We start from the raw sequence: 24,780 nt of genomic DNA, 5'->3' as shown, positions 1-24,780 counted from the left end.
AAGGACAGGATGGGTGGAGGGCTCTGGCTGGACGGGCCACTTTGGTTCTAAACCCCAGTGAGCACTGACTAATTGAGGCGAGGGAGGAAAGTTGCAACTAGAGGCAGCAACAGATAAGTTCAGGAAGCTGCAGAGAGAGAGAGGAGTGATGGAAAAGTCTGTCCGGAGGAGGTAGATGCCGGGGGAGGAGGTTTCATTCCACACAGCTCAGTACGTCAGGACTCCCCTCGCTGGACGCTGCTGGTGCTCTAAGTGCCTTTTCTCTCCAGGGCCTTTCTCTTCCATATCTGGACCTGGATTTGGTCAAACAGTGAAGTGGACTGGCGGGACAGCAGCGCTGCACCGACGGTGAACTACGTTCACCTAAAGGAGGTCTCTGCTGAAAAGAGTTCGGTGGACCAAAGGAATACTGACAGTGGCGTTGGCTGCATAATAAATGCCTTTTCTTGTTTCCTATTCTTTGGGCAGTGCAGCGTCGCCCTACCCACTTTCCACTTTGCACGGAAGTCTCATTTTCGTGTCTTGACTCACACGTCTGATAAACGGGATAATTGGGGTGACTTATTCATAATTGCTAATGCTGTGTTGCCATGTTATGGCATGGAAAATGAGAAGACCTTCCTGTATACAATCGTGTCAATGGACGCCAAAGTCTCTGCTTTTCCCAAAAGGCATTTTCATCTGAAAGCAAGATGTGATTCATGAGCGTAAACTGTGACGTGAGGACTGAGGCTGTTTGGATTAAGGGGATGAGCAGCAGCCAGCCAGCCTGAGCTCCTGGCGGCGCGTGCAGGAGGAAAGTCTGGAAAGTGACTCCAAACGTCTCCTTTAATGCACCATAACAAATGGCTTGTGACACAACCCCCATTTTCCCTCATGGGTCTGCAGAGGGATGTTTTCCATATATGTCGGCGACCACGAATTTTCCACTTCAGCATCAGTGTTGACATTAGCGGCGCCTTCGTCCAGCCCCCCGGCCTGATTCTCATGCTGCCTCCCGGGCCTGGAAACAAACCCATGCGGCCGCCCACCAACCAGACCTGATTCCTGTCACTTCTTGGCTCACCTCCGTTGAAAACACTTGCTGCCGGCTCGGCGTTACTCGTGCCGGCCCAGGCTCCCACAACCCCCTCCTCCCCCCCGGGGCCAGGCCTTCTCGTGCAGGCTTGGCCCTGAGTGGTCTCCCGGTGTCCCGCAGTCATGGGGATCCAGGGCATGGAGCTGTTTGCCATCGCCGTGGTCATCATCCTTTTCATGGCAGTTCTCAAGCAGTTCGGCATCCTGGAGCCCATGTCCTCGTTTGAAGGTAAGGCACCCCCCCCTTCCCCCCTATTTTAACATCAGGCCAAAGGGACAACTTTTGAAAATGTGCCTTCCACATCATCCCTGCAAAAATACACGGACAAGTGAAGTAAATGAAGCTGATTATGTAATCCCAATGTCGTTACTCGTCATCTCTGCCTGCTCCGGCCCCTCAGAGAATAAAAACACAACGTCACCATTTTGCTAAAGCTACATGGGCATTTGTTATTATTATTCTCTGCATTTTTGGGGGGATATTTAAAAAGAAATGGACCATCAGCCAAACTGTGTGTATATCCGTGTTGGTGAATAGGTCAATGTTTTGTATTTATTTTGTTTTTGGTCCGGTGTACACAGAAAGAGACATGAGAGCTGCAGTTCCCCTTTGATTAGGGTTTTGGGTGATCGCCAGCCAGCCGGAATGCCCGGCCGTCAGAGAACCGATTACAGGAAGGCTCCAGTCGGCACATTAGTGCTTCTCATATGGCTCGGCATCATAAGTAATAAGTTCAACAAAAAACACCAGTAATGTCCTCTTCATAATGTATCACTCATCTCAGTCACACCAATATTTACCCCCCCACCCCCCCACACACCCCCGCACCCATTCCTCCTCCTCCGCCTACACCCCGGTTTAGCATTACTGCACATCAATTATACATGCAGTATCGAACAGGCTTTCTCTGCGGCCGCCTAAATATGGAGCCTGGAGTACTCCTCCGGGACCCTGAAGGACACCGGCCATCCCTCAGCGGCCTCCCGAGTTCTCCTCATGCGTGTTCGGACCTGACCCCAGCCGCTTCATGACTCCATCACCTCCCTGTGAGACTCATTTTCCCAACTGCAGCGTCATTCTCTCAACAACAACGTAGCTAGTTTGGCAGCAGGTATTTTAGATAGTTGTCGTTCATGGAGGAAAACGGCTGAGAAGTAACCGGATCCAGATGTTCAGCTATTTGTGAGCTTTCTGGCCTGTTGGATAATCAACAAATGACCTTTAGATTCCACCAAAGACAAAGAGGGAGGTGAGAGAGTGAGGCGATGTCCTCAGAAGTCGTTTCTGCTCGGTTGGAAGGTTTAATGATGCCAATAAAATATGTAGTCTATTAAAAGAAAGCGATAAAAGCTCATAAAAAGTGTATCTTTTTCTTTTTTTTAAACAAATACATTCATTTTACAATGCAAAACAAAGAAAAGCAATCCATCTCTCACATTTAGGAAAAACACAAACCATCAACAGTTGCCAGAAAAAAAACTTTTAGAAATAGCAATCAACCGATTATCAACATAGTTGCAAATTAGTATGTTAGTCGATTCAGGTTAAAGACTTTAAGATTTAAAGTATCTTAAAGTGTGTCTGTTCATAGGGGGAAATAATTATACGAAAGGGATTAAGAATACATTTCCGTACTCACCGAAAGAGAAATTGTAATACTTGTACAATACTTGTACTACAATGAAGGAACAAACCAATACTGTGAACATTTCTCTATTTCAACAGTTTGATTGAAGACATTTGACTCTTATTGAGATCTTTGCTACTACCTGGAGCACCAAGATATCCCCTTTGAAACAGAAATAGTGGTAGAGTGTTAGTTCATCATAACATAAAACATAAACTATATTGTAAATATGTTTGTAACAAAGACATTTCCCCTTGGGTATAAATGAAGTACATATAATCTAACCTAAACAGAGTCAAAAAAGAGAAGTAAAGGCATTAAAAGTACTGTATATACCCCTTAAAATGAAACTCTTTTCAGGCTTCCTCCATTCAAAATACATTTAATTGTGAGTATTTCTGCACGTAATAAATCACGTCTGGATGGAATGTTTAATATTGCCACATTGAGCATCAGCAGGACATTAGATGTCCTTCATCAATCAGCAATCCAATCAGGTCTGCTATCTTATTTGTTGAATTATTTATATCATCAGCACTCAAGAAAAGATCCTTTGATTTTGAAAATGCACCTATGGACAAACCCCTCGGCCCCTTTGATTGTTGTTTCCTCTCTTCTCGGATGTCCATTTTGGGTTGAGTTCAGCGTGGTCCTATTTTGGGAAGACATCTGATGCCAGAGGCCTTGTCTTCAGACGTGGAGATGTATTCTGAGGTTCTCCGATAGCGTCATCTATGCCACATTTAACTCATGCAGGATGAGCAACATCGATATGCTCTAAAAAATTTTTAAAAAAAGGTAAAGGAGGTTATTTATGGCTTGTTTGCTCATTCCCATGTTTGTTGGATAAATACATCATTCATCCAGTGTTGGAACTACGGACATTTACTCAAGAACTGTATGTGTGTGCAATTTGGATGTACTTGTATTTTACTGGAGTATTTCTATGCTACGCTACTGTACTACACTTGCATATTACGACTATTAATACAAAATACAAGTCAGTAAATTAAATTCTGATGTATTAATATAGGTAAACTCGGCAGTATATATCATTTTAAAAACACCTTTACAAACTGCAACATTCAAGTGGTGCATACATTAATGCATCAAGGATTATAATCCCCACTCAGCAATGTGCTGAAGGAGCAGCAGCGGGGTATTTTAAGACCTTTCTTTGCCCTGGGCTTTGCCTCTTGGGCCACACACACACTGCAGGTAGGGTGTGTGTGTGGCCCAGTACCTATCTCATTGGTGGAGTTTGTTGGGGCTGTTTACATCCTGAAAGGAAATCTGCATGTAAACCTCAGGAATGAGAAAAGGTTTTCGCCTCATCTGCATGTAGGAAAATCTAAGTAAATATTCTCCTAATAATCAGGTCTTGATAAAAAAAACGACGCAATGAAGTCGATCTCTCTATCTTGTCTTTTTTTTATAGGTACAGACTGAGATTTGAACCCTTGACACATTGATTAAAAGGGAAATTCTGTGTCCCATTTGAACTCCTATGCTCTGAATCTCAATTGTAAATAGAGAGAGAGAGACAATGCTTTTTCCATTCACCTGTCCTGTGGCTGCACAGTCTCCTGTTGTTTCATTGTCCTCCACTAGAGGGAGCAGTTATTACAGGAATGTGAGCGTGTGACACAGTACCACATTCTGTGTTACGGGCCCCAGGAGAGCCACGGGGAACAATTAGAAAGTGGATCACTGAGCTGACTGGGAAAATAGCAGGACACCTGTTGACCTTTCCTCACCACCTTCCCTGACTCCGTAAAGGCAAAGTGGCTCATGTGTGTCATATGGAGAAAAAACAATATTGCAATCTTTAGTGAGTTTTGTCCATTTAAAGGTTCAATAATCAGTGACTTGCTGCCTTTTTGTTTTATTATTTTTTATGAAAAAGGGTCAAATTGCTGTGAAAAGATTGTCTATTTGACAAGACTGTTGTCGCCAGCTAGAGGAATGAATCCCAAACCAACTGACTGCTTGTGCCAAAACAACTTGCATGTGTGACGTGGGAGTTTCTGAGCTTCGTCTGATTGGATTTCCCATGGATTAACGATGTCGTCCAGATTTTTGGGAGGGATTTCTTCCTTTCTCTCTCTCTCGATATTTTTTTACAGCAATAATCTGATTCACCTGACCTTAAAAGAGGAGTTGCACCATCAGACGCTAAGTCGTGGGGAACATGGAAAGATCCATGAGAGCGGGAGAGAGCAGGGGTGAGGGAAGAAAACACCAGTCAATTAGAAAGGCAGAAGGGGGGGAGCTAAATAGAGTAACTTGTGACAGAAAAGGAGTGATGAGTGAGTGACACTGTTCCAGAGATGGGAGGGTAATGAGAAGAAGAGCGGAGAGAGAGTGAGACCCAAAGAGACGGATGGATTAAAAGAGAAAAGGTGTTTTGTTCAAATCCAAGTATGTAAAAGAGGCAAGGAAAGAGAATGACCGTGGAGGGGAAGACAGAAGAAGAGGGGAAGCTGAGTGTGAGGTGGGACACGGAGGGACTCCAGACTATTGGCATCGTGTGCCTGATGATAATGTTCCTCAAACTGATGCACCTGCTGGGCCTGATCGACATCACTGAGACCAGTGAGACAAGCTGGGTGAGGGGCAATGAAGAGGAGGAGGAGGAGGAGGAGGAGGTGTGTGTGTGTGTGTGTGTGTGTGTGTGGGCTGGAGTTACATTTGTTTAACTTTGTATCCGCTTGTAGATATCTGTGAATGTTGTTTTGATGCATGTCTAGAAAGTGTATATCATAAAGAATATTTTTGGTTTATCTGGGATCCTTTTCGAAGGCCATTGTGGAAAAAAACGTTTTGACTTTAACATTCAGGCATATATAGGCAGTTTGTTATTGTCAGCAAAGGCCATGAAAGGATCCCACTTATTGTCTTTGTCTGCGTCTGTTGATTTTCGGCCCCAATGACACAAAATTGACACAAATATATATATATATATTATTTTTGTCAGTATACTTTCCCAAATAAGCTGAGCACTGTAGTTTGCCAGTCAAACAGGCCTCAAGACATTTTTGCTGGGAATGTTTTCAGCGGTGCATGATTACACGTTTGGTGCGCGGCTGTTCGTAGCCTCTAACTCAGCCTAGTTTACTAAGTGGACATTTAACTTGACGTTCAGTAACTGCAGGGCTCTCAAGTTTTGAAGACAGGCAAGCGTGAGATTTCCATCAGCACCCGATACAGCTGACCGTTGCGCGCGCCGGCATCGAGCCGAAAAGAGTTGTTGACGGGGGGGGGAACAATCGATCGGCGTATTGAGCACCCCTGCATTCAAGCATTAAATAGTCGAGAGGTTTTTTCAGCGTGAGGAATTCGATGTGTGGCGGGAGTGCGTGAGATGAGACCAAATTGCGTGAGTCTCACGCTCAATGCGTGAGACTTGAGAGCCCTGTAACTGCCTGTAGCAACTGTTGTGTAGCTAGCTGACAAAGCTTGAGAGCCCTGTAAATACTGTGTGTTGAAAATTCAACAGCATAGCCTATCCTTTAAATGTGGGTTTATTTACAGTGAACTGTGGTCTTGTGAGGCATTCACATTTGTTTAATTAACTTTGATGCATCGGAGCTTTCTGGAAAAATCTGAGTTTCCCAATCGTTACAACTTTGAAGCTGACACGGATGCTATTTACATGTTGTAGAACTTGTGATAACGACAACTCAGATGAACACATGAATGCAGCATTATGAATCAGTGGTGTCGAGTACAAAGAGCATCTTTGTAGGCCGACCCGAAAGATGATCAATTACAGGTAGACACTTATGGGAAAGTCCAGCTCCGATGAAAAAAAAAAGACAGGCAAAAAATAATAATGATCACTTTACAACACACACAAATAATCTCAGTTAAAGTAAATATTTGAACAAAGCTCCACGGTTTTGTTTTTTCACGAGTTTTCCCCCCCAGATATGGTTGAAAGTTCAACCTCGAGTTGAGATAAGATGTTGATGCCAAACTGCTTTTTTCAAGGTAAATAATTAACTGTAATGCTTCAAGGAAACTTGCTGTTATGTCTTCACATGGAAACCAATAATATCAGTGAGGAGCTCCACCGTGTCAGGACATGTTAGTCTTTACCGAGTTGCCTTGCATCTTGAGGCTGTTCTCTTTGCTGTTCTTCAGTCTGATTTTCCCAGCTGCTCCTGAACGCATCATCTCACTCTTCCGGTAAGCTTTGGTTGCCAGCTCAACAGCGAGCATGACTTCTTCTTCTCTCCCTCCCGCTCCCTCTTGCTCAGTGTGTCTCATGTATAGTTATCCCCCTGCCTCCCTTAATGATAACGATACATGCAACAAGTGTAGTTTATTTGCTAGGTTGGAGGCAGGTCTAAGTGGGTTAGATGCACGGCTCCGCGCTATCGAAGCTCAGACAGCTATGCTAGTTAGCCCGCCCTCTCCCGTAGTCGGCGCGGAGCTACAGTCAGCTGTTAGCTGTGCCCCGGCGGTAACCGTGCAGCCGGATGGTTGGGTAACTGTTCGCAGGAGTCGTAAGTCTACACAGAAGCCCGCTGTGCACCAACCACTTCACGTTTCGAACCAGTTTTCCCTGCTCAGCGACACACCCGCTGAGGAACACACCCTGGTTATCGGGAGCTCTATAGTCAGGAACGTGAAAATAGCGAAGCCACGGACCAGAGTCGTGTGCCTCCCGGGGGCCAGAGCGGGCGACGTGGAGTCTTGTTTGAAGCTGCTGGCTAAGGATAAGCGGAGATACAGTCAGATTGTAATACACGCCGGTGGTAATGACGCCGAGCCCGCCGCCGGAACTCACTAAAATTAATGTGGAATCGGTGTGTGCTTATGCCAAGACGTTGTCGGACACCGTAATTTTCTCTGGCCCTCTCCCAAATTTGCAGACAGACGAATTGTATAGCCGAATGTTGTTGTCAACCGCTGGCTGTCGAGGTGGTGCCCAGCGAATAATGTGGGCTACGTAGACAACTGGAAGACTTTCTAGGGAAAACCTGATCTGATGAGGAGAGACGGCATTCATCCCACGTTGGACGGAGCGCGTCTCATTTCTGCGAATATGACCAAGTTGATCACCGGACTTAATCTATGACAACCCAGGGTTCAGATCAGGAACCGGGAGCAGAGTTGTAGTTTAACACCCTTCTGCTCTTCCATTCAAGCAGTTACCCACCCTTGACTTTAGAGTAGAGACTGTGTCTGTCCCACGGCCACTTCAATTAAATAAATCAAAAGTAAGCAGAAGAGGAGTCGTACACAATAACCTTATACAAGTTAACACAATTATTTCAGCAGTGCAACAAAATAGGTCTATTAAATGTGGTCTCCTAAATATTCGATCTCTGTCATCTAAAGCTGTGTTACTGAATGATTTAATATCAGATAATCACATTGATTTATGTTGCCTAACTGAAACCTGGCTGAGCCATGAAGAATATGTCTGCCTGAATGAATCGACTCCTCCAAGTCATATAAATACTCACATTCCTCGAGGCATCGGTCGAGGAGGTGGAGTAGCAGCCATCTTTGAATCGAGCCTATTAATTAATCCTCAACCAAAATTACACTACACCTCATTTGAAAGCCTTGTTCTTAGTCTTTCACATCCAACCTGGAAAACACTACAGCCAATTCGATTTGTGATTCTGTACCGGCCACCAGGTCCATATTCAGAGTTTATATCTGAATTCTCAGAATTTATATCAAGTTTGGTTCTTAAAACCGATAAAGTTATTATTGTTGGAGATTTTAATATCCATGTGGATGTTGATAATGATTGCCTTAGTGCTGCATTCATCTCCTTGTTGGACTCGATTGGCTTCTGTCAGAGAGTACAGAAACCCACTCACAGCTTTGGCCACACGCTTGATCTTGTTCTTACTTATGGCGTTGACATTGAGCATTTGAACGTCTTCCCACAGAATCCTCTTCTGTCAGACCACAACCTCATAACTTTTGAATTTATACTATCGGAGTGTACTCCGTTAGTCAAAAGTTTCTACACTAGATGTCTAACTGATAGTGCTGTAGCTAAATTTAAAGAAGCGATTCCTTCTGTATTTGATTCGATACCACGCCTCAATATAACAGAGGACTCCTGGTCTAACTTAGTCCGTCCCAGATTGATCATCTTGTTGACAGTGCCATAGGCTCTCTGAGAATGACACTGGACTCGATAGCCCTCTGAAGAAGAAGACAGTGAGGAAGAGGAGGTTTGCTCCTGGTATAACCCTCAGACCCGCAAACTGAAGCAACGTCACTAAAGCTTGAACGCATATGGCGTTCAACTAATCTCGAAGAATCCCGCTTAGTTTGGCGAGATAGTCTTAAAACATATAAGAAGGCCCTCCGTAATGCCAGAGCAGCCTATTACTCATCAATAATAGAAAAAATAAAACAACCCCAGGTTTCTCTTCAGCACTGTAGCCAGGCTGACAGAGAGTCACAGCTCTGTGGAGCCGAGCATTCCTATAAACCTTAGTGGTAATGACTTTATGAACTTCTTTAATGAAAAGATTTTAACTATTAGGGACAAGATTAATAATCTCTTGCCCATAACAAGTGCCAATCTGTCCTCAAGTGGAATGGCCTTGGAAACCGCTGTATGCCCTGGTGTATATTTGGAGGATTTTCTCCTATCAACCGTGACCAATTATTTTCAACGGTTTCTACTTGAACACGTCTACCTGTCTCTTGGACCCCATCCCACGAGGCTGCTTAAAGACGTTTGCCTTTAATTGGCGGCTCTCTATTAGATATTATCAATGTGTCTCTGCTAACAGGCCACGTACCACACTCCTTCAAGGTGGCTGTTATTAAACCTCTCCTGAAGAAGCCCACTCTGGATCCAGAGGTATTGGCTAACTACAGACCGATCTCTAACCTCCTTCCTCTCCAAGATCCTTGAGAAAGTGGTCGCAAATCAGTTGTGCGACTTTCTACATCATAATAGTTTATTTGAGAAATTTCAATCAGGATTTAGAAAACACCACAGCACCGAGACGGCACTGGTGAAAATTACAAATGACCTCTTAATGGCAGCAGATAAAGGACTCCTCTCTGTCCTGGTCTTGTTAGACCTTAGTGCTGCATTCGACACCATTGACCATGACATCCTGTTACAGAGACTGGAGCAGTCGATTGGCATTTCAGGCACGGCACTAATTTGGTTTAAATCCTATTTATCAGATCGATCTCAGTTTGTATTTGTAGCGATGACGCCGATAACCACCAACGTTAATCACGGAGTTCCACAAGGTTCTGTGTTTTCTGACAATTTACCTTTACCTTATACATGCTTCCTTTGGGCATATCAGAAAGGAAACACTCCATAAACTTTCATTGTTATGTGATGACACCATATATATTTACCTATAAACAGAGGAGAGTAAACAACTCTAAAATTCAAGCATGTCTTAAAGACATAAAAACATGGATGACCTGCAACTTCTTGATGTTAAACCCAGACAAAGCCGAAGTAATTTTAATCGGACCTGAGCCCCTCAGAGATCAATTAACTGGTGACGTGGATTCTGTAGACGGCATTGCCCTGGCATCCAACACCACTGTAAAGAATCTTGGCGTTATCTTTGATCGACTTGTCCTTTAACTCCCACGTAAAGCAAATCTCAAGGACTGCATTCTTTCATCTACGTAATATTTCAAAAATCAGGCACATCTTGTCTCAAAAGATGCAGAAAATTGGTTCACGTTCGTTACTTGAGACTGGATTACTGCAACTCCTTATTAGCAGGCTGCTCTAATAAATCTCTTAGGTCCCTCAGTTGATCCAGAATGCTGCAGCTCGTGTTCTCACTAAAACTAAGAAAAGAGATCACATCACTCCTGCACTAGCTGCTCTGCACTGGCTCCCAGTAAAATCAAGAATCACTTTTAAAATTCTTCTCTTAACCTACAAAAGCCTTGATTGGTGATGCTCCATCATATCTTAAGGAGCTTGTCGTACCATATTGCCCCACTAGAGCTCGCTCACTAAATGCGGGACTACTTGTAGTTCCTAGAGTCTTAAAAAGTAGAATGGAGCCAGAGCCTTTGGTTATCAAGCTCCTCTTTTATGGAACCAGCTTCCAAATTCAGTCCGGGAGGCAGACACAGTCACCTTGATTAAGAGTAGACTTAAGACCTTCCTCTTTGACAGAGCTTATCAGTTAGGGCTGAATCAGGTTTGCCCTGGTCATGACAAACAACAATCAAAACATGAGGAGGGGAGGTGGGAGAAGAGGGAGGTTTTCAGAGGGAGGAGGAGAGAGGAAGGAGGCGGGAAGAAGGAGGAGGAGAGAAGGTGGAAGAAGAGGTGGTAGTCCTTGGGGAACAGTCAGTCAGTCCAGGGGTCCAAATGATAGTTCCCGACCGCCTTGGTAGGAAAAAGCCTATTGGTGTAAGCGGGAGGTCGTGGTCATGATGGACCGCAGCCTCTCCCGAGGAGGACTCGAACAGGAGTGTCAGGGTGGGAGGGTCGGCGACAATCTTTCTGGCCCTTCCCAGTGACCTGGAAGTGAACAGGACCTGGAGGAAGGGAGCGCAGATTGCAGGCGATAACCCTCTTGCGGCCGGCCGGATGATGCTCTGCAGCCTCGCAAGCAACTTTGGCTGTGGCTGCAAGAGGGTGTGCCAGGCGGTGATGGAGGAGCATGGAGGGACGCACCCATTGGCAGTGTAGAACTGTGCATCATCTTCCTGGCAGGTTAATTTCCTCAGCTGCCTCAGAAGAACATCTGTCTCTGCTGGGCCTTCTTGGAGATGGAGCAGATGTTCAGCTCCCACTTGAGGTCCTGGGAGATGATGGAGCCCAGGAGCTGATGTAGGACTCCACAAGCGTCGGCGGGAGTCACACAGGATGATGGTAGGAGGCGGGTGGGGCTGCATTCACTCCTGAAATCCACAACCATCTCCACTGTCTTCAGGCGTTGAGCTCCAGAGCTGTTCTGGCTGCACCAGGTCACCAGGCTGTTCTGTGCAGGTCACAGGTGGTCAGTCTCTCCCACCTGTGGGCGGTCTGCGTCCCGCCAGAGATGAGTCCAATGAGGTGGTGTACACAATCCGCGCGAACTTTAGGAGCTTGACGGACTGGTGACTGGAGGTGCAGCTGTTGAGGGACAGGAGAACAGCAGAGGGAGAGAACACAGCCTTTGGGGAACCCGGTGTGCGGTTGGTCAGGAGCCTGAGGCGTGTTTCAGCCTCACGTGCTGCTTCCTGCCGGTCAAGGAAGTCTGCAGTGATCCACCTGCAGGTGGGTGAGTCGGGAGCACTGCAGCTGGGAGAGCTTATCCTGCAAACAGGGACGGGATGATGGAATTGAAGGCAGAGCTGAAGTCCACAAACAGGATCCTGGGCGTGGGTTCATAAAGGTCAGATGCTGGTTCCCCGGGATGTAGTGAAGGGCTGGAGGATGTTGACTGCATAGTCTGCAGACCTGTCTTCAGCTCTGAAGGGTTGTTGACTGCATCGTAGACCTGTTACTCTGTAGAACTGCAGGGGTCCAGGAGTGGGTGGTGGTCGCATGGTCTTGAGGTGTGACAGGACCAAAGCGGACCACAGCTGCTCAAAGGACCTTCATGACCACAGAGGTCAGGCGACGGGCCCAGTCATTGTAGTCATTGGAATCCTGTGATCTGGGTTTGGGTTTTGGGGGCCGTGGGGATGATGGTGGAGGGCCTTAGCGGTGAAGCAGGCTGGAGCCTCCAGGGGAGGTGTTGAAGATAAATGGAACACCGAGACAGCTGGTCCGCACAGTGCTTCAGGGTGGAGGGGGAGACGATCCGGGGCCCGCTGTTTATGGGCATGTCTCAGGGAGGTGTTGAAGATGTCGGTGACACGAGACAGCTAGTCGCACAGTGCTTCAGGGAGGTGGGAGGGAGGCAGTCGGGCCCGCTAGCTGCGGGGTTCTGCTCTGTTTTTAAACAGCCTGTTGACTGCTCTCTCCAGGATGACAGAGGAAATCGCTGAGTTGATGGAGGGTGCTCAGAGGTGTGAGCCCCTGATGGGCCTGGGGAGGGTGGGCCTGATGGTCTGTGAAAGCTTGTTGGTGGGGCTGTGGGGATGGTCTCAGGACTGCTCCATTGTCTTTCAAAGCGGCAGTAGAACTCATTTAGCTTCGTGCCTGCCAGGAAACATTGTTCATGGAGTGGGGTGATTTGGGCTTGTAGTTGGTGATCTGCCTGAGCCCTCTCCAGACAGAAGCAGAGTCGTTGCTGAGAGCTGCTGTTGCAGTTTCTCAGAGTACAGTCGTCACAGCATCTCTCACCTTGCTAAACCTGTATTTGGACTCTGTACAGGTCACTGTCCCCACTCCTGAAATGCCCTGGTCCTTCTGCAGTCTTAGCTTCTAGGCTCCGCTGAGCTCCGCTGTAACCAGGGTTTGTCGTTGTTATACTCACCCTGGAGCTGGATGGAATACAGCTGTCCTCACAGAAGCTGATGTAGGAAGTAGGAAGTTACAGCCTCTGTGTGCTCATCCAGGCTGTTGGTAGCAGTCCTAGAGAGACATCCCAGTCAGTACAGTCGAAAAGCCGCCACGTAGATCCTCCCAGAGCCTCACTGGTCCACTTCTTGAACTTCCTCACCACAGGTTTGCAGAGCTGGTCTCTGCCTGTATGAAAATCAGATGAACCATGGCGTGGTCATAGTTTATTTGAGAAATTTCAATCAGGATTTAGAAAACACCACAGCACCGAGACGGCACTGGTGAAAATTACAAATGACCTCTTAATGGCAGCAGATAAAGGACTCCTCTCTGTCCTGGTCTTGTTAGACCTTAGTGCTGCATTCGACACCATTGACCATGACATCCTGTTACAGAGACTGGAGCAGTCGATTGGCATTTCAGGCACGGCACTAATTTGGTTTAAATCCTATTTATCAGATCGATCTCAGTTTGTATTTGTAACGATGACGCCGATAACCACCAACGTTAATCACGGAGTTCCACAAGGTTCTGTGCTTGGACCAATTTTATTTACCTTATACATGCTTCCTTTGGGCAATATTATCAGGAAACACCATAAACTTTCATTGTTATGCAGATGACACTCAACTATATTTATCGATAAAAACAGAGGAGAGCAACCAACTCTGTAAAATTCAAGCATGTCTTAAAGACATAAAACATGGATGACCTGCAACTTCTGATGTTAAACTCAGACAAAACCGTAATTTTAATCGGCCCTGAGCACCTCAGAGATCAATTATCTGGTGATGTGGATTCTGTAGACGGCATTGCCCTGGCATCCAACACCACTGTAAAGAATCTTGGCGTTATCTTTGATCGAGTCTTGGCCTTTAACTCCCACGATATGCAAATCTCTAGGGCTGCATTCTTTCATCTACGTAATATTTCAAAAATCAGGCACATCTTGTCTCAAAAGATGCAGAAAATTGGTTCACGCGTTCGTTACTCGAGACTGGATTACTGCAACTCCTTATTAGCAGGCTGCTCTAATAAATCTCTTAGGTCCCTCCAGTTGATGCAGAATGCTGCAGCTCGTGTTCTCACTAAAACTAAGAAAAGAGATCACATCACTCCTGCACTAGCTGCTCTGCACTGGCTCCCAGTAAAATCAAGAATCACTTTTAAAATTCTTCTTAACCTACAAAGCCTTGATTGGTGATGCTCCATCATATCTTAAGGAGCTTGTCGTACCATATTGCCCCACTAGAGAGCTCGCTCACTAAATGCGGGACTACTTGTAGTTCCTAGAGTCTTAAAAGTAGAATGGGAGCCAGAGCCTTTAGTTATCAAGCTCCTCTTTATGGAACCAGCTTCCAATTTCAGTCCGGGAGGCAGACACAGTCACCTCGTTTAAGAGTAGACTTAAGACCTTCCTCTTTGACAGAGCTTATAGTTAGGGCTGAATCAGGTTTGCCCTGGTCCAGCCCCTTGATATGCTGCTATAGGCTTATAGCTGCCGGGGACGTTTTAGGATGCACTGAGTACCTATCTCCTTTTTTTCTCTCCTTAAGGATGAATTTTCATCTCTCAATCACACGTTACTAACTCTGCTTTCTCCCGGAAGTCCTTTTGACTTTACGTCTCATGGGGTCATCGGACCCTATGAGACGGCATAGATCCTATCTGCCTGATGGATCGTCTGGGTCGTGGAATTCCTGCTCATGACTACGCCACTGTCCTGTTGAGACTCCGCCACTCCTCCTCCCCACCGCCATCTGCCTGATGGATCGTGGAGGTCTCCATCGTGGAATATGCCTACTATGAACTATTCATACACTCTGTCATATTCATTGAATGTATTTTAACTCTAAATCTGTCCTTCTGTACACATTACATCTATTGCATCTGTCCATCCTAGGAGAGGGATCCTCCTCTGTTGCTCTCCTCCAGGTTTCTTCCTTTTTTCCCCTGAAGGGTTATTTGGGAGTTTTCCTGGTCCGATGTGAGGTTTTGGGGCAGGGATGTCTATGTACAGATTAAAAAGCTCCCGAGACAAATTTGTAATTTGTGAAATTGGGCTATACAAATAAACTGAATTGAATTGAATTGAATTCCCTTTTTTTCCCCCTGAAGGGTTATTTGGGAGTTTTTCCTGGTCCGATGTGAGGTTTTGGGGCAGGGATGTCTATGTGTACAGATTGTAAAGCACTCCGAGACAAATTTGTAATTTGTGAAATTGGGCTATACAAATAAACTGAATTGAATTGAATTGAATTGAATTGAATCAGGCCTATTGCAATGGAGATCAAATTATTATTTGTCTGGCGTAAAGCAACATAGAAAACCTTCTTTTTGTTTGACACATTCATGTGGAGGGTTCCTTTGGTTGAGGTCAGAGGTCGTCTCCTGCTGTCTCCGTCTTATTTTTTTCAATGGACAATGCAATATCACACAAGGGTTTCAAATCCCTCTGCTGCGGGTTAGGTTTCCGTTTCACAGAAATATTAAATCTCTCTGCTCTGCTGGAGGTTTTATCCGAATATAACTTGAGTGTTCTACTGAAAACCTGTGTCCAATCTGACGTTTTTCTGTTTTTGTTTCTTTCTCCCTCTTCCTTTTATCACTCTCTTTCACTCCATCTTGGTGTCAACACCGAATCCCTCCTTCCTCCTCCTCTCTTCGTCTAAAGATGGTGAGTACAGTAATGATATACCCAACCCACTTTTATCAAACTTCCCTCCCTTCCTTTTTTTATTTTAAATGTTTGACTTGTTCCAGTTGTGAAGTGCTTTCTCTTCGTGTGTGTAAACTGGTAACCAATAATGCGAGTCACTCTTTGATTGAACTTCATAAATTCAGATATTCTGCAGTGGCATAAAATGTAACTGAATAAAGTAAAACAATATTAGTTTGGTGACATTTCCACCAAAGAGAAAGTACCTCCTGTTCTTTTTTTTGCCTGCAATTTTCTCCTTTTTTGCAAAAATATTTCTGTTAAACTCGCACGTTTTTTTCCTAAATGCTCTACAACAAATCTCTCCCTGTTAAATGTTTGACCCCCCCCCCCCCCATCACTCAACCCTGTTCCCCAAATGTCAACCACACACTAAATGTCTGCCCGACCTCCCTCTTGTTCCTCTTTGTGCATCTCCATCTGCATCTCTTCCTGTCCCCCCCACAGACAGCAGCGACAGTGACTTGGAGCTGTCGACGGTGCGTCACCAGCCGGAGGGCCTGGACCAGCTGCAGGCCCAGACCAAGTTCACCAGGAAGGAGCTCCAGTCCCTCTATCGAGGCTTTAAGAACGTACGTCCAGTTTCATCGCTTTACCGCCGTTGCTTTGCTTTTTATAGACTCGAATTATACTCTGTGATTCTTTTTTTTCTTTTTTTCTACCTTCTTCTCTTGAGCAGGAGTGTCCCAGTGGAATGGTGGATGAGGAGACATTCAAGACCATCTATTCTCAGTTCTTTCCCCAAGGAGGTTAGACATTAAAACAATCTCTCCTCCCTTGTCCTTCCTTTTTATTGACTGCTGCACGGAAATTATCAAAAATATTATCTTGAATTTGTCCATGTGCCCAATTTTATTTCATAGTTGTCCTGTGAGATTTACCGTACACAGTGTTTGATTTGATGCATCCAAAATAAGAAAAATGATCACGCCAGTCATGGATTAAGTATACCGATACTTAGATAATTAGGTAAAATATAATAATACATCAATTTACAAATACTCTCAAGTGCTTTCAGTAAATGTATTGTAGTATGCCTTTTTTGAAGTGGGATGTATGAAGATGTTACTATTGTTTTAATGTTACGGTTAATGCATTAAAATGTAAACAGTAGGTGGTTAATGTGCATTAATTTTAACCACTTTGTCTGGCTAAAGATTTATTGTATTTTGACTGTAAGTATGAAGCACGCTGCTGCATAAGAAGTACGAGAAATGCAAGCTGGACTATCACTGCACTAGTGCATTAATTATTTTAGTAAAGACTGAAATTATGAAACAAATGCTTCGTAATCTAAAGGGTGATCACATATTTTGTATTAACATTCTTTAAAAAAAATATATACTTTATTGATGATAATGCACAATATGACATACAGGGATAAAAGAACAAGTATTTTTGTGTATGTGTAGGTCGGTTTACAATAGTGAAGACAGGAAAGTATAACAGAAAAGAAAGAAATAAAAGATAAAAATAAAAATAATAACAAAAGGCAAACCAATAAAACACCCACCCACAGACCCACCCCATCCATGGCCTTCACATTCTTTCACATAGTTTGCGTAGTACAATATTGTAAAACTAAAGTTCAGTGATTAGGTTTAGTTACAGTTAGTCAGACAGATAAGGGCAGAGAACCAGATACGTACATACAAATTACCAGACGTGTCTCATTCAGTAGGCAACACTGACAGATGTGTATTAACATTCTTAACAATAAGTAACGTGTAACTAGATGTAAATAAATGCACTGGAGGCGAAAGTGCTATATTTCCCTCTGAAATACTCAGATACTATCTTACTACTAATTTAACTTTACACCGATGGTTCATGAAGGTCTGTATCTCCAAGCAGCTCCTAGGCCACACTGCACTAAATCTACCACCTCGACTCCTCTTGTGCACAGATGCAACCACGTACGCCCACTTTCTGTTCAACGCCTTCGACATCGACAGAAACGGCTCGATCCGCTTTGAGGACTTTGTCATCGGCCTGTCGGTGTTGCTCAGAGGTTCGGTCACCGAGAAGCTCAACTGGGCCTTCAACCTGTACGACATCAACAAGGACGGCTACATCACCAAAGAGGTGAGTGACACGTCGCACACCTGGCAAATGATGCATCCATTACACCAGGGCTATTCAACTTCAGTAGCAAGTGGGCCGAATAAGAAAATCACGGGGGGTGTGAGGGCCGCACAGAATATTGATCAAATAATGGCTAAAAATTAAAAACAGTAATATATATTTCCACAGGTAAACAGTCACACGCGAAAATGCGTCGGTATTGTGTGGCAAAAGTGTTGCGAACAAGCATCACTATAAACATGTTTCAAAGTGTAAATATCCTCTCAAGGGAACCAGTTGTTTCAGATCCCTTCAACTAAACTGTTCCCATGAAAACATAAGAAATGTGACTTAATGGATCAATATATAAATGACTTGGGATGACACTAATATCCGGTGGCGCAGTGCACAGACTGCATGTCTTTGAGTGCAGACTCCTTTTGCGTGAAAGAGATCGAAACCAGGTCGGGCGATCTTTTTATTTTTATTTTTTCGAAAATGTATTTCTTCATCCGTGGCTGTGATGCACTGCTCACTTATACAATCGTAATCGCCGACATGGATATGAACGGTGGCTTGAAGATCTCCAGCAATATGTTTGTGAATGTGTGACGAATCTGGTGAGCGAAACAGAGCCCCGCTGCAGATGTTAAGAGAACACAATGCACGCGCAGGGAAACCAGTAGGTTTGAAAACCAGTAGGGGTGTAACACCGGCAACCAACACGGGTGCGTAATATAAAGATGTAACCATACAGGTTTGGTTGAGGCAACAGTGAAACTCAATGGCTCTGGGTTAGATGTCTCAATGTATAAAAGAGGCTTGTCCGTCAGTTTTATTTTTTCTTACCAAGCTATACTGATTTGCAGGCAGTCTTGCGGGCCATAGTTAAACTCAAACGGGCCGTATCCGGCCCGCGGGCCGCTAGTTGAATAGGCCTGCATTACACTCTTCTGAATTACATTTCCGGGTTGATGTAATGTCCATGCAGTGGGACTCAAACACCACCACCATGAGAGATTGAGTGCTTCATCTTGTGTCTTGTTGGGCTGTAGTATAGCTAAGAAGGTAGTAAATAGATAGTCGATGTGACTCTTTGGCTTTTCTTTCGTTCCTCTTCTCTCTTCAGGAGATGCTGGCGATTATGCAGTCGATCTACGACATGATGGGGAGGTACACCTACCCCTGTGTGCGAGATGAAGCGCCCTCTGAACACGTGGACAAGTTCTTCCAGGTTCTGAATGCACACTAATGCAAAAACACACAAGCGGATGGTGGATAGTAACTCAGTACATTTACTCAAGTGCTGAACTTAAGTACAGTTTTGAGGTACTTGTACTTTAATGGAGTTTTTCCATTTTATGATACTATTATACAAAATATAAAACCAAAATATACATTATGATGTATTATTATGGATGAAGCTACCCAGCCGTATATAGAGGAGGTTACATTAGCCCCACCGTTACCAGCTGCAACATTTAAGCAATGTACACATTAGTTTATCACTCATTTTATAATCCAATAATATGATAAACATTATTCTGATGTTGGCCATTCTGCATAGTGACTACTTTTAGTTCAGGTACTTTTTTGTAAGTTGTTGTCTCTCATGTTTCCTTCCTCTCTTGTTTTGTTTCTCCTGTTTTTTTCAACAGAAAATGGATAAAAACAGAGACGGTGTAGTGACCATTGAAGAGTTCATTGAGACCTGTCAGAAGGTGACTCAGACACACACACACACACACACACACACACACACACACACACACACACAAAGACATAGATAGACAGACATTAAAAACTAAATGAAAGTTACTCATCAACACAAATACTATACTACAGGTCAGGGTTCAGGTTCAGGATTAGGATCAGGATCAGGATCTTATTTTTATCCAGAAGAAAGGGGACAAATAGAACAAACCAACTCACGTCCCAATTGCATCGCTTTCTGTTTTTGTATAACATGATGTATTGTTGCTGAGATTATCCACATCTGCATATATATACGGTAAAGCACGAATGGCTGGGGTTCTACCCAGAACCATTTGCTTCTGAAGAACCCTCTTTTTCAAGGGTTCTTTGTAAGACTACATGTTCTATTAAGCACCCCTTTCAACCAAAGAACCCTTTCTGGAAGAAGGAGAATTATTGGTAGCATGGGTATTAAAAACAAATGCATCGTCTTCAAAAACTGTGATTGTGAACTGTGAATGTGTGGTTTGAGGTGTGCCACAACTGCCCCGGCTCTTTAAGACTATCACAAGGAACTCTGGCTGGGTTCTAGAGGAAATCCTTGGAAGATAAAAAGCTTCTCTTTTAAAATTCCCAGGTGGGTTTTCTATGAAACCCTTGGAATGTAAAAGGCTTCTCAGTAAGAATCCTTGGGTGGGTTTTAAATTAAATCCTTGGAGTATGAAAGTGTTCTCTGAGATGTTGTTAGCACTCTCAGAAGGGGAACAGGTTCTGGATAGAACATCCAGAGTGGGTTCCGGTGGAATCAATACACTAAGAAGGGTTCTCTGTAGAATCTCTCAAAGTGGGTTCTGGGTGGATGGTTCTATTCTATCGGGACAGTGGTTTTAAAACCAGGTCAAACCTAAATTCCCTTTCTTAACGCTTGACTGTTGTGCAGTAATTCTAGACAATCTCATGGGCTCATATTAATGTCAGAGTAATAAAAAGCTCTGATATTTCTACCCCTTGTTATCAGCTGTTCATCATTTTCAGATTTATTTTTGTTTTATTAATCTTCCTTTTAAATCTTTCAAACTGAAAACAAACACCTCGAGCTATAAATGATGCACAACATACTTATTTCATTTTGAAATATATTCCATCATAAATTAAAAACTCAACTTCAACACTGCTGCGGTCGGTTCAGTGTTTGACTTTCTCCATCTGTGGTTGTTTTTTACCTTCGCATTGAAAATGCCAGAAGGTTATGTTTTGATCGCCGTGTATTTATTTATTTATTTATTTGTATGCGTGTTATTCGCAAAACTCAAAAAGTATTGAACCGAATCGCATGAAATTTGGTGGGATGATTGTTTATTATCCGGGGACCAGTTGATTAGATTTTGGGATCGATCGGGTCAAAGGTCAAGGTCAAAGGTCATGAACAGGTCAAAATCTTTCGCAGAACTCAAAAAGTATTGAACCGAATCGCATGAAATTTGGTGGGATGATTGGTTATTATCCGGGGACCAGTTGATTAGATTTTGGGATCGATCGGGTCAAAGGTCAAGGTCAAAGGTCATGAACAGGTCAAATCTTCTTGAATCACATGGAATTTGGTGGGATGATTGGTTATTATCCGGGGACCATTTGATTAGATTTTGGGATCAATCGGGTCAAAGGTCAAGGTCATGGAAAGGTCAACATCTTTTTTTTTTACCATAGCACGATAAATTGTTGTCCAATTGGCATGCAACTAATGCCAACATGTTCATAATTCAATGCCCAATTTTGTGATATGCGAAGGTATGCGCTCTACCGAGTGCCCGTTCTAGTTTATTATGAAATGAGAATTTCCCCCAATAAATACTGAAATGTGTACCCTTAATTTAAGGCAAAATGTCACAGTTTCATGCATTATTTCCCCATACGGTGTGCCTATTAGGATTTTGTAAATTCTATATAAAATATAATATAAATATTTATTTACATTTTATTTATATAAATCACAGTATTAAATTACATTTTTGTTTCTGTAGCTTATTGTTGTTTCTTTGAGCTCAGATTAGTCAATCGACCTTCAGTCAATCGACCTCCAGTCAATCGACTTCAGGCAATCGGGCTTCACCACCACTGTTTGTTTGTTCCTGCTGTCAGTCAAAGGTCCACTGAAGTCCACTTCTCCCACACTGCAGAGCACTTTGTAAACCCTGTTTCTAAAGGTGATATGATTTGATATATGATATTCCTTTATTTGTCCCACAGTGGGGAAATTTCAAAAATCACAGCTGCGGTGCACATCAGAGCGTCAATGAAAAATAAATATAAAACACAAAACACAATAACAATACTAAAAAACTAAATACTAATACTAAATACTAAATATACAGGGGGAAAATAAAGTAAAGTAAAGTGCTAAGTTTGCCAGGATCTCCAGCGATCTACTGCAGTGTGTTGTGCAGCCTGACAGCAGGCTTTATATATATATATATATAAAGTTATTATTATTACTGCAGCTGAATACTAACAGCACGTTTTTACAGCTCCAAAAGCTGCAGAAAATTAACTGCTGTTGTGCAGTGGGTAAGCGTGGGCATAAGTCTCGATACGTGGGAGGAAAACATTTGTCTTTGTGTGTGAGAGGATCTACCCGTGTCATTAATTGACCTCAAACTAAAATTGTGAAAAAACTCATCAGCTGTTCTAATATAAGAACCAAAGACATGAAAACAGATGAAGAATGTTGCTTCTCTTTTAGAGGAATTGATGAAAAAAGGAAAATTTTCAATAATATTCAATAATATTACATTTTGAATTATAATTCACAAAAATACTAATATTTTGATAGTGCTCAGGAAAACGCTTCAGGACACAACGTATTGTTCTACTCCTCTCTGTTCTATTCAATCCAAAAGTCTACTTTATAAAAAAATGTTTCAGTAAGGAAAAAGGCAGATAAATATATATATTACAATTTTACTGTAATGCAGAATTATACACAAATACTATCAGTACATTACAAACTACCAGCAGGCAGAAAAGGGACACATTTAATTAAGTGTAATGTCTATAATAGTAAAACGAATACACCTGAAGTTTCATCGTGACAAATGTTTTTCTTCTTGTTTTTCCAGGACGAGAACATCATGAACTCCATGCAGCTGTTTGAAAATGTGATATAAGGAATCCGGACTTTCACAACACACAAGCACAGCTCACCCACCTCACCCACACCTTCAAACTCATCCTGGCAAATAATGTAGGTGCTGTAAAGACACCTGTTTTTGTTTTTGTGTTTTCCTGTTTCACGCTTCGCTGTATCTTGCAACCGCTTCTGGACTAAAAGGACCGCGATAGAGACAAAACAAGGGAAGAGCTTCCTAGCTAAAAGAAAAATCCCTGTCTGTCTGAGTGTTTTTTTGTTGTCATCAAAAGAAGAAACAGAGGAGCGTCTTGTGTTTTTATCGTCACACAAAAAGAACCAACAACAACCAACAAGGAATGAAGAAGCTTACAATAATCCTCTGACCTGCACACAAGGATACTAGCTTCAACACTAATGCACCAAGTCTCTTTCTCTCTCTCACACACACACATGCAGAGTTTTTAGAGGTTAAAGTGAACTGGGAGAATATAAGAAAAAAATAAGAAAAAAAGAGAAATGAACATAAAGCATGTTTGTCATCAAATATGTGATGTGGAATTAGCTTGCACTACTGTTTTATGATTATGTATTATATGCGCCGGAAGTAAAGGCACTGTAGATACCTGCACCTGATACACCGCTGGTGTGTATGTATATATGTATAGATAATAGTTATACATTCTACCTTGTATTGGTCTCATCTGTGCTGCACTGGGTGATGGAACAGGACCAGAAGTGAATATTTGTTTTAGAAGTCTCTGTTTAACACCAAGTTTAGTAGCAGTTCTTCACGGGTTATTCAAATATTTCTCCCTTTTTTTTGTATTTTGGAAGATTATGTTTTTCGCTGGTCGGATTGGAAAAGTATACAGTACTGTGAGGAAAACAAGAGGACTGTTTAAAGACGTATTCTTGTACTGAATTAGGGCTTTATCTGGGTTCCTCAGTGTCTATGAGCTCTAAAGTGCCACAGTATTGTGTACAGTACAGTTGGACCTTTGTAATGTTGGTTTAATTAAAGACGCTGTCGACAGCTGTGACTTCTCCTTTTCAATGCGCCCTCTCACTGCATCCAGAGGGTGAACTAACATCATGTTAACTGACTCGAGGGACATTAACCCTTAAGGTCCCCGGGCCCTTAGCCTGTATTTCAATTTATCGTCCTCGAAGTCTCTTTTTAGCTTCACACATAAATTTATTGCACATTTTTTCCTTTTCAGAATAACCAGTGCTTTATCAAACTGAAGATACATTAGTAGATTTATGATGGGTTATGTTTGGGCTGCTCCTTTTTTTTGTTAACTTAAGTCTTAAGTCGACTGAGATTTATTTAGTCAATTAGTCGTTTGTTGTGGTTTTTTTCACGCGTCATGACTTTTTTCCAAGAAACCATATGAGCACAACTTTGGCAAACATAAGATTCACAACGGTGCTTTTGGGGGAAACCTTTGTGGCGAAACCCAGTTTTACAGATCAGTGGATTTAAATTGTGAGGGGGGGATGAATGGGCACCAGATTCAGAGAAGAGAACGTTACAGATATAAGCTTTTTTTAAACGCTGACCTCTGCTCAATGCTTGCCTCCTACACAGAGAAGTGCTTTGAAGACTCTCTAAACATGCAGCTGCACAAATGTTCCAGCATGTTAATGACTCTTCCTTCTCTGTGATTGGCTGCTGACAGGGGGATCTTACTTGAGTCATGAATTTGGATCAGTGTGTGGCTTATTTTAACATTAACACATTGCACACGATTGAGAACAATTCTTGATCAATTGACAGAAAATTAATTTTCATCATCTATTCATAGTCAAAACTGCCCCAAACAACCCAATTCTTCCTCATGAATGTTAATAGTTTCTTGTGATACTAAACTGAATATCTTGGACTGTGAATTCAAATAAAACGACGGATTTGATTTCATCAACTTTGACTATGTTTTCATGAATTTCATAGAGCGAATAATGAATCAATTAAAAAGAAAATAATCCGAATTTTAATCTACTTCAGTGCATAGTGTGTGTGTGTGTGTGTGTGTGTGTGTGTGTGTGTGTG

The 24,780-nt window shown here is 43.1% G+C and overlaps 1 protein-coding gene across 1 annotated transcript; it reads left to right on the top strand.

Annotated features, from left to right (window-relative positions):
* Nucleotides 1-1,066: 1,066 nt before the first annotated feature.
* Nucleotides 1,067-23,760, top strand: kcnip3b (Kv channel interacting protein 3b, calsenilin). The gene is made up of 7 exons (XM_056419470.1): nt 1,067-1,306; nt 16,289-16,413; nt 16,521-16,590; nt 17,748-17,926; nt 19,035-19,139; nt 19,564-19,626; nt 22,717-23,760. The coding sequence occupies exons 1-7, from the start codon at nt 1,201-1,203 to the stop codon at nt 22,762-22,764; spliced, it is 696 nt and encodes a 231-aa protein (XP_056275445.1). The 5' UTR covers nt 1,067-1,200; the 3' UTR covers nt 22,765-23,760.
* Nucleotides 23,761-24,780: the final 1,020 nt, after the last annotated feature.

The sequence above is a fragment of the Pseudoliparis swirei genome, chromosome 7 (assembly GCF_029220125.1).
Source record: "Pseudoliparis swirei isolate HS2019 ecotype Mariana Trench chromosome 7, NWPU_hadal_v1, whole genome shotgun sequence".
Classification (NCBI taxonomy): Eukaryota; Metazoa; Chordata; class Actinopteri; order Perciformes; family Liparidae; genus Pseudoliparis; species Pseudoliparis swirei.
This window is presented reverse-complemented; position numbering and strand designations above follow the sequence as displayed.

Excerpts from the sequence above, each read along its gene's own strand:
- kcnip3b (XM_056419470.1), top strand. The coding sequence starts at position 1,201 with ATGGGGATCCAGGGCATGGAGCTGTTTGCCATCGCCGTGGTCATCATC. Across the intron at positions 1,307-16,288 it reads GCCCATGTCCTCGTTTGAAG|ACAGCAGCGACAGTGACTTG; the intron begins GTAAGGCACCCC and ends TCCCCCCCACAG. Across the intron at positions 16,414-16,520 it reads TCTATCGAGGCTTTAAGAAC|GAGTGTCCCAGTGGAATGGT; the intron begins GTACGTCCAGTT and ends TCTCTTGAGCAG.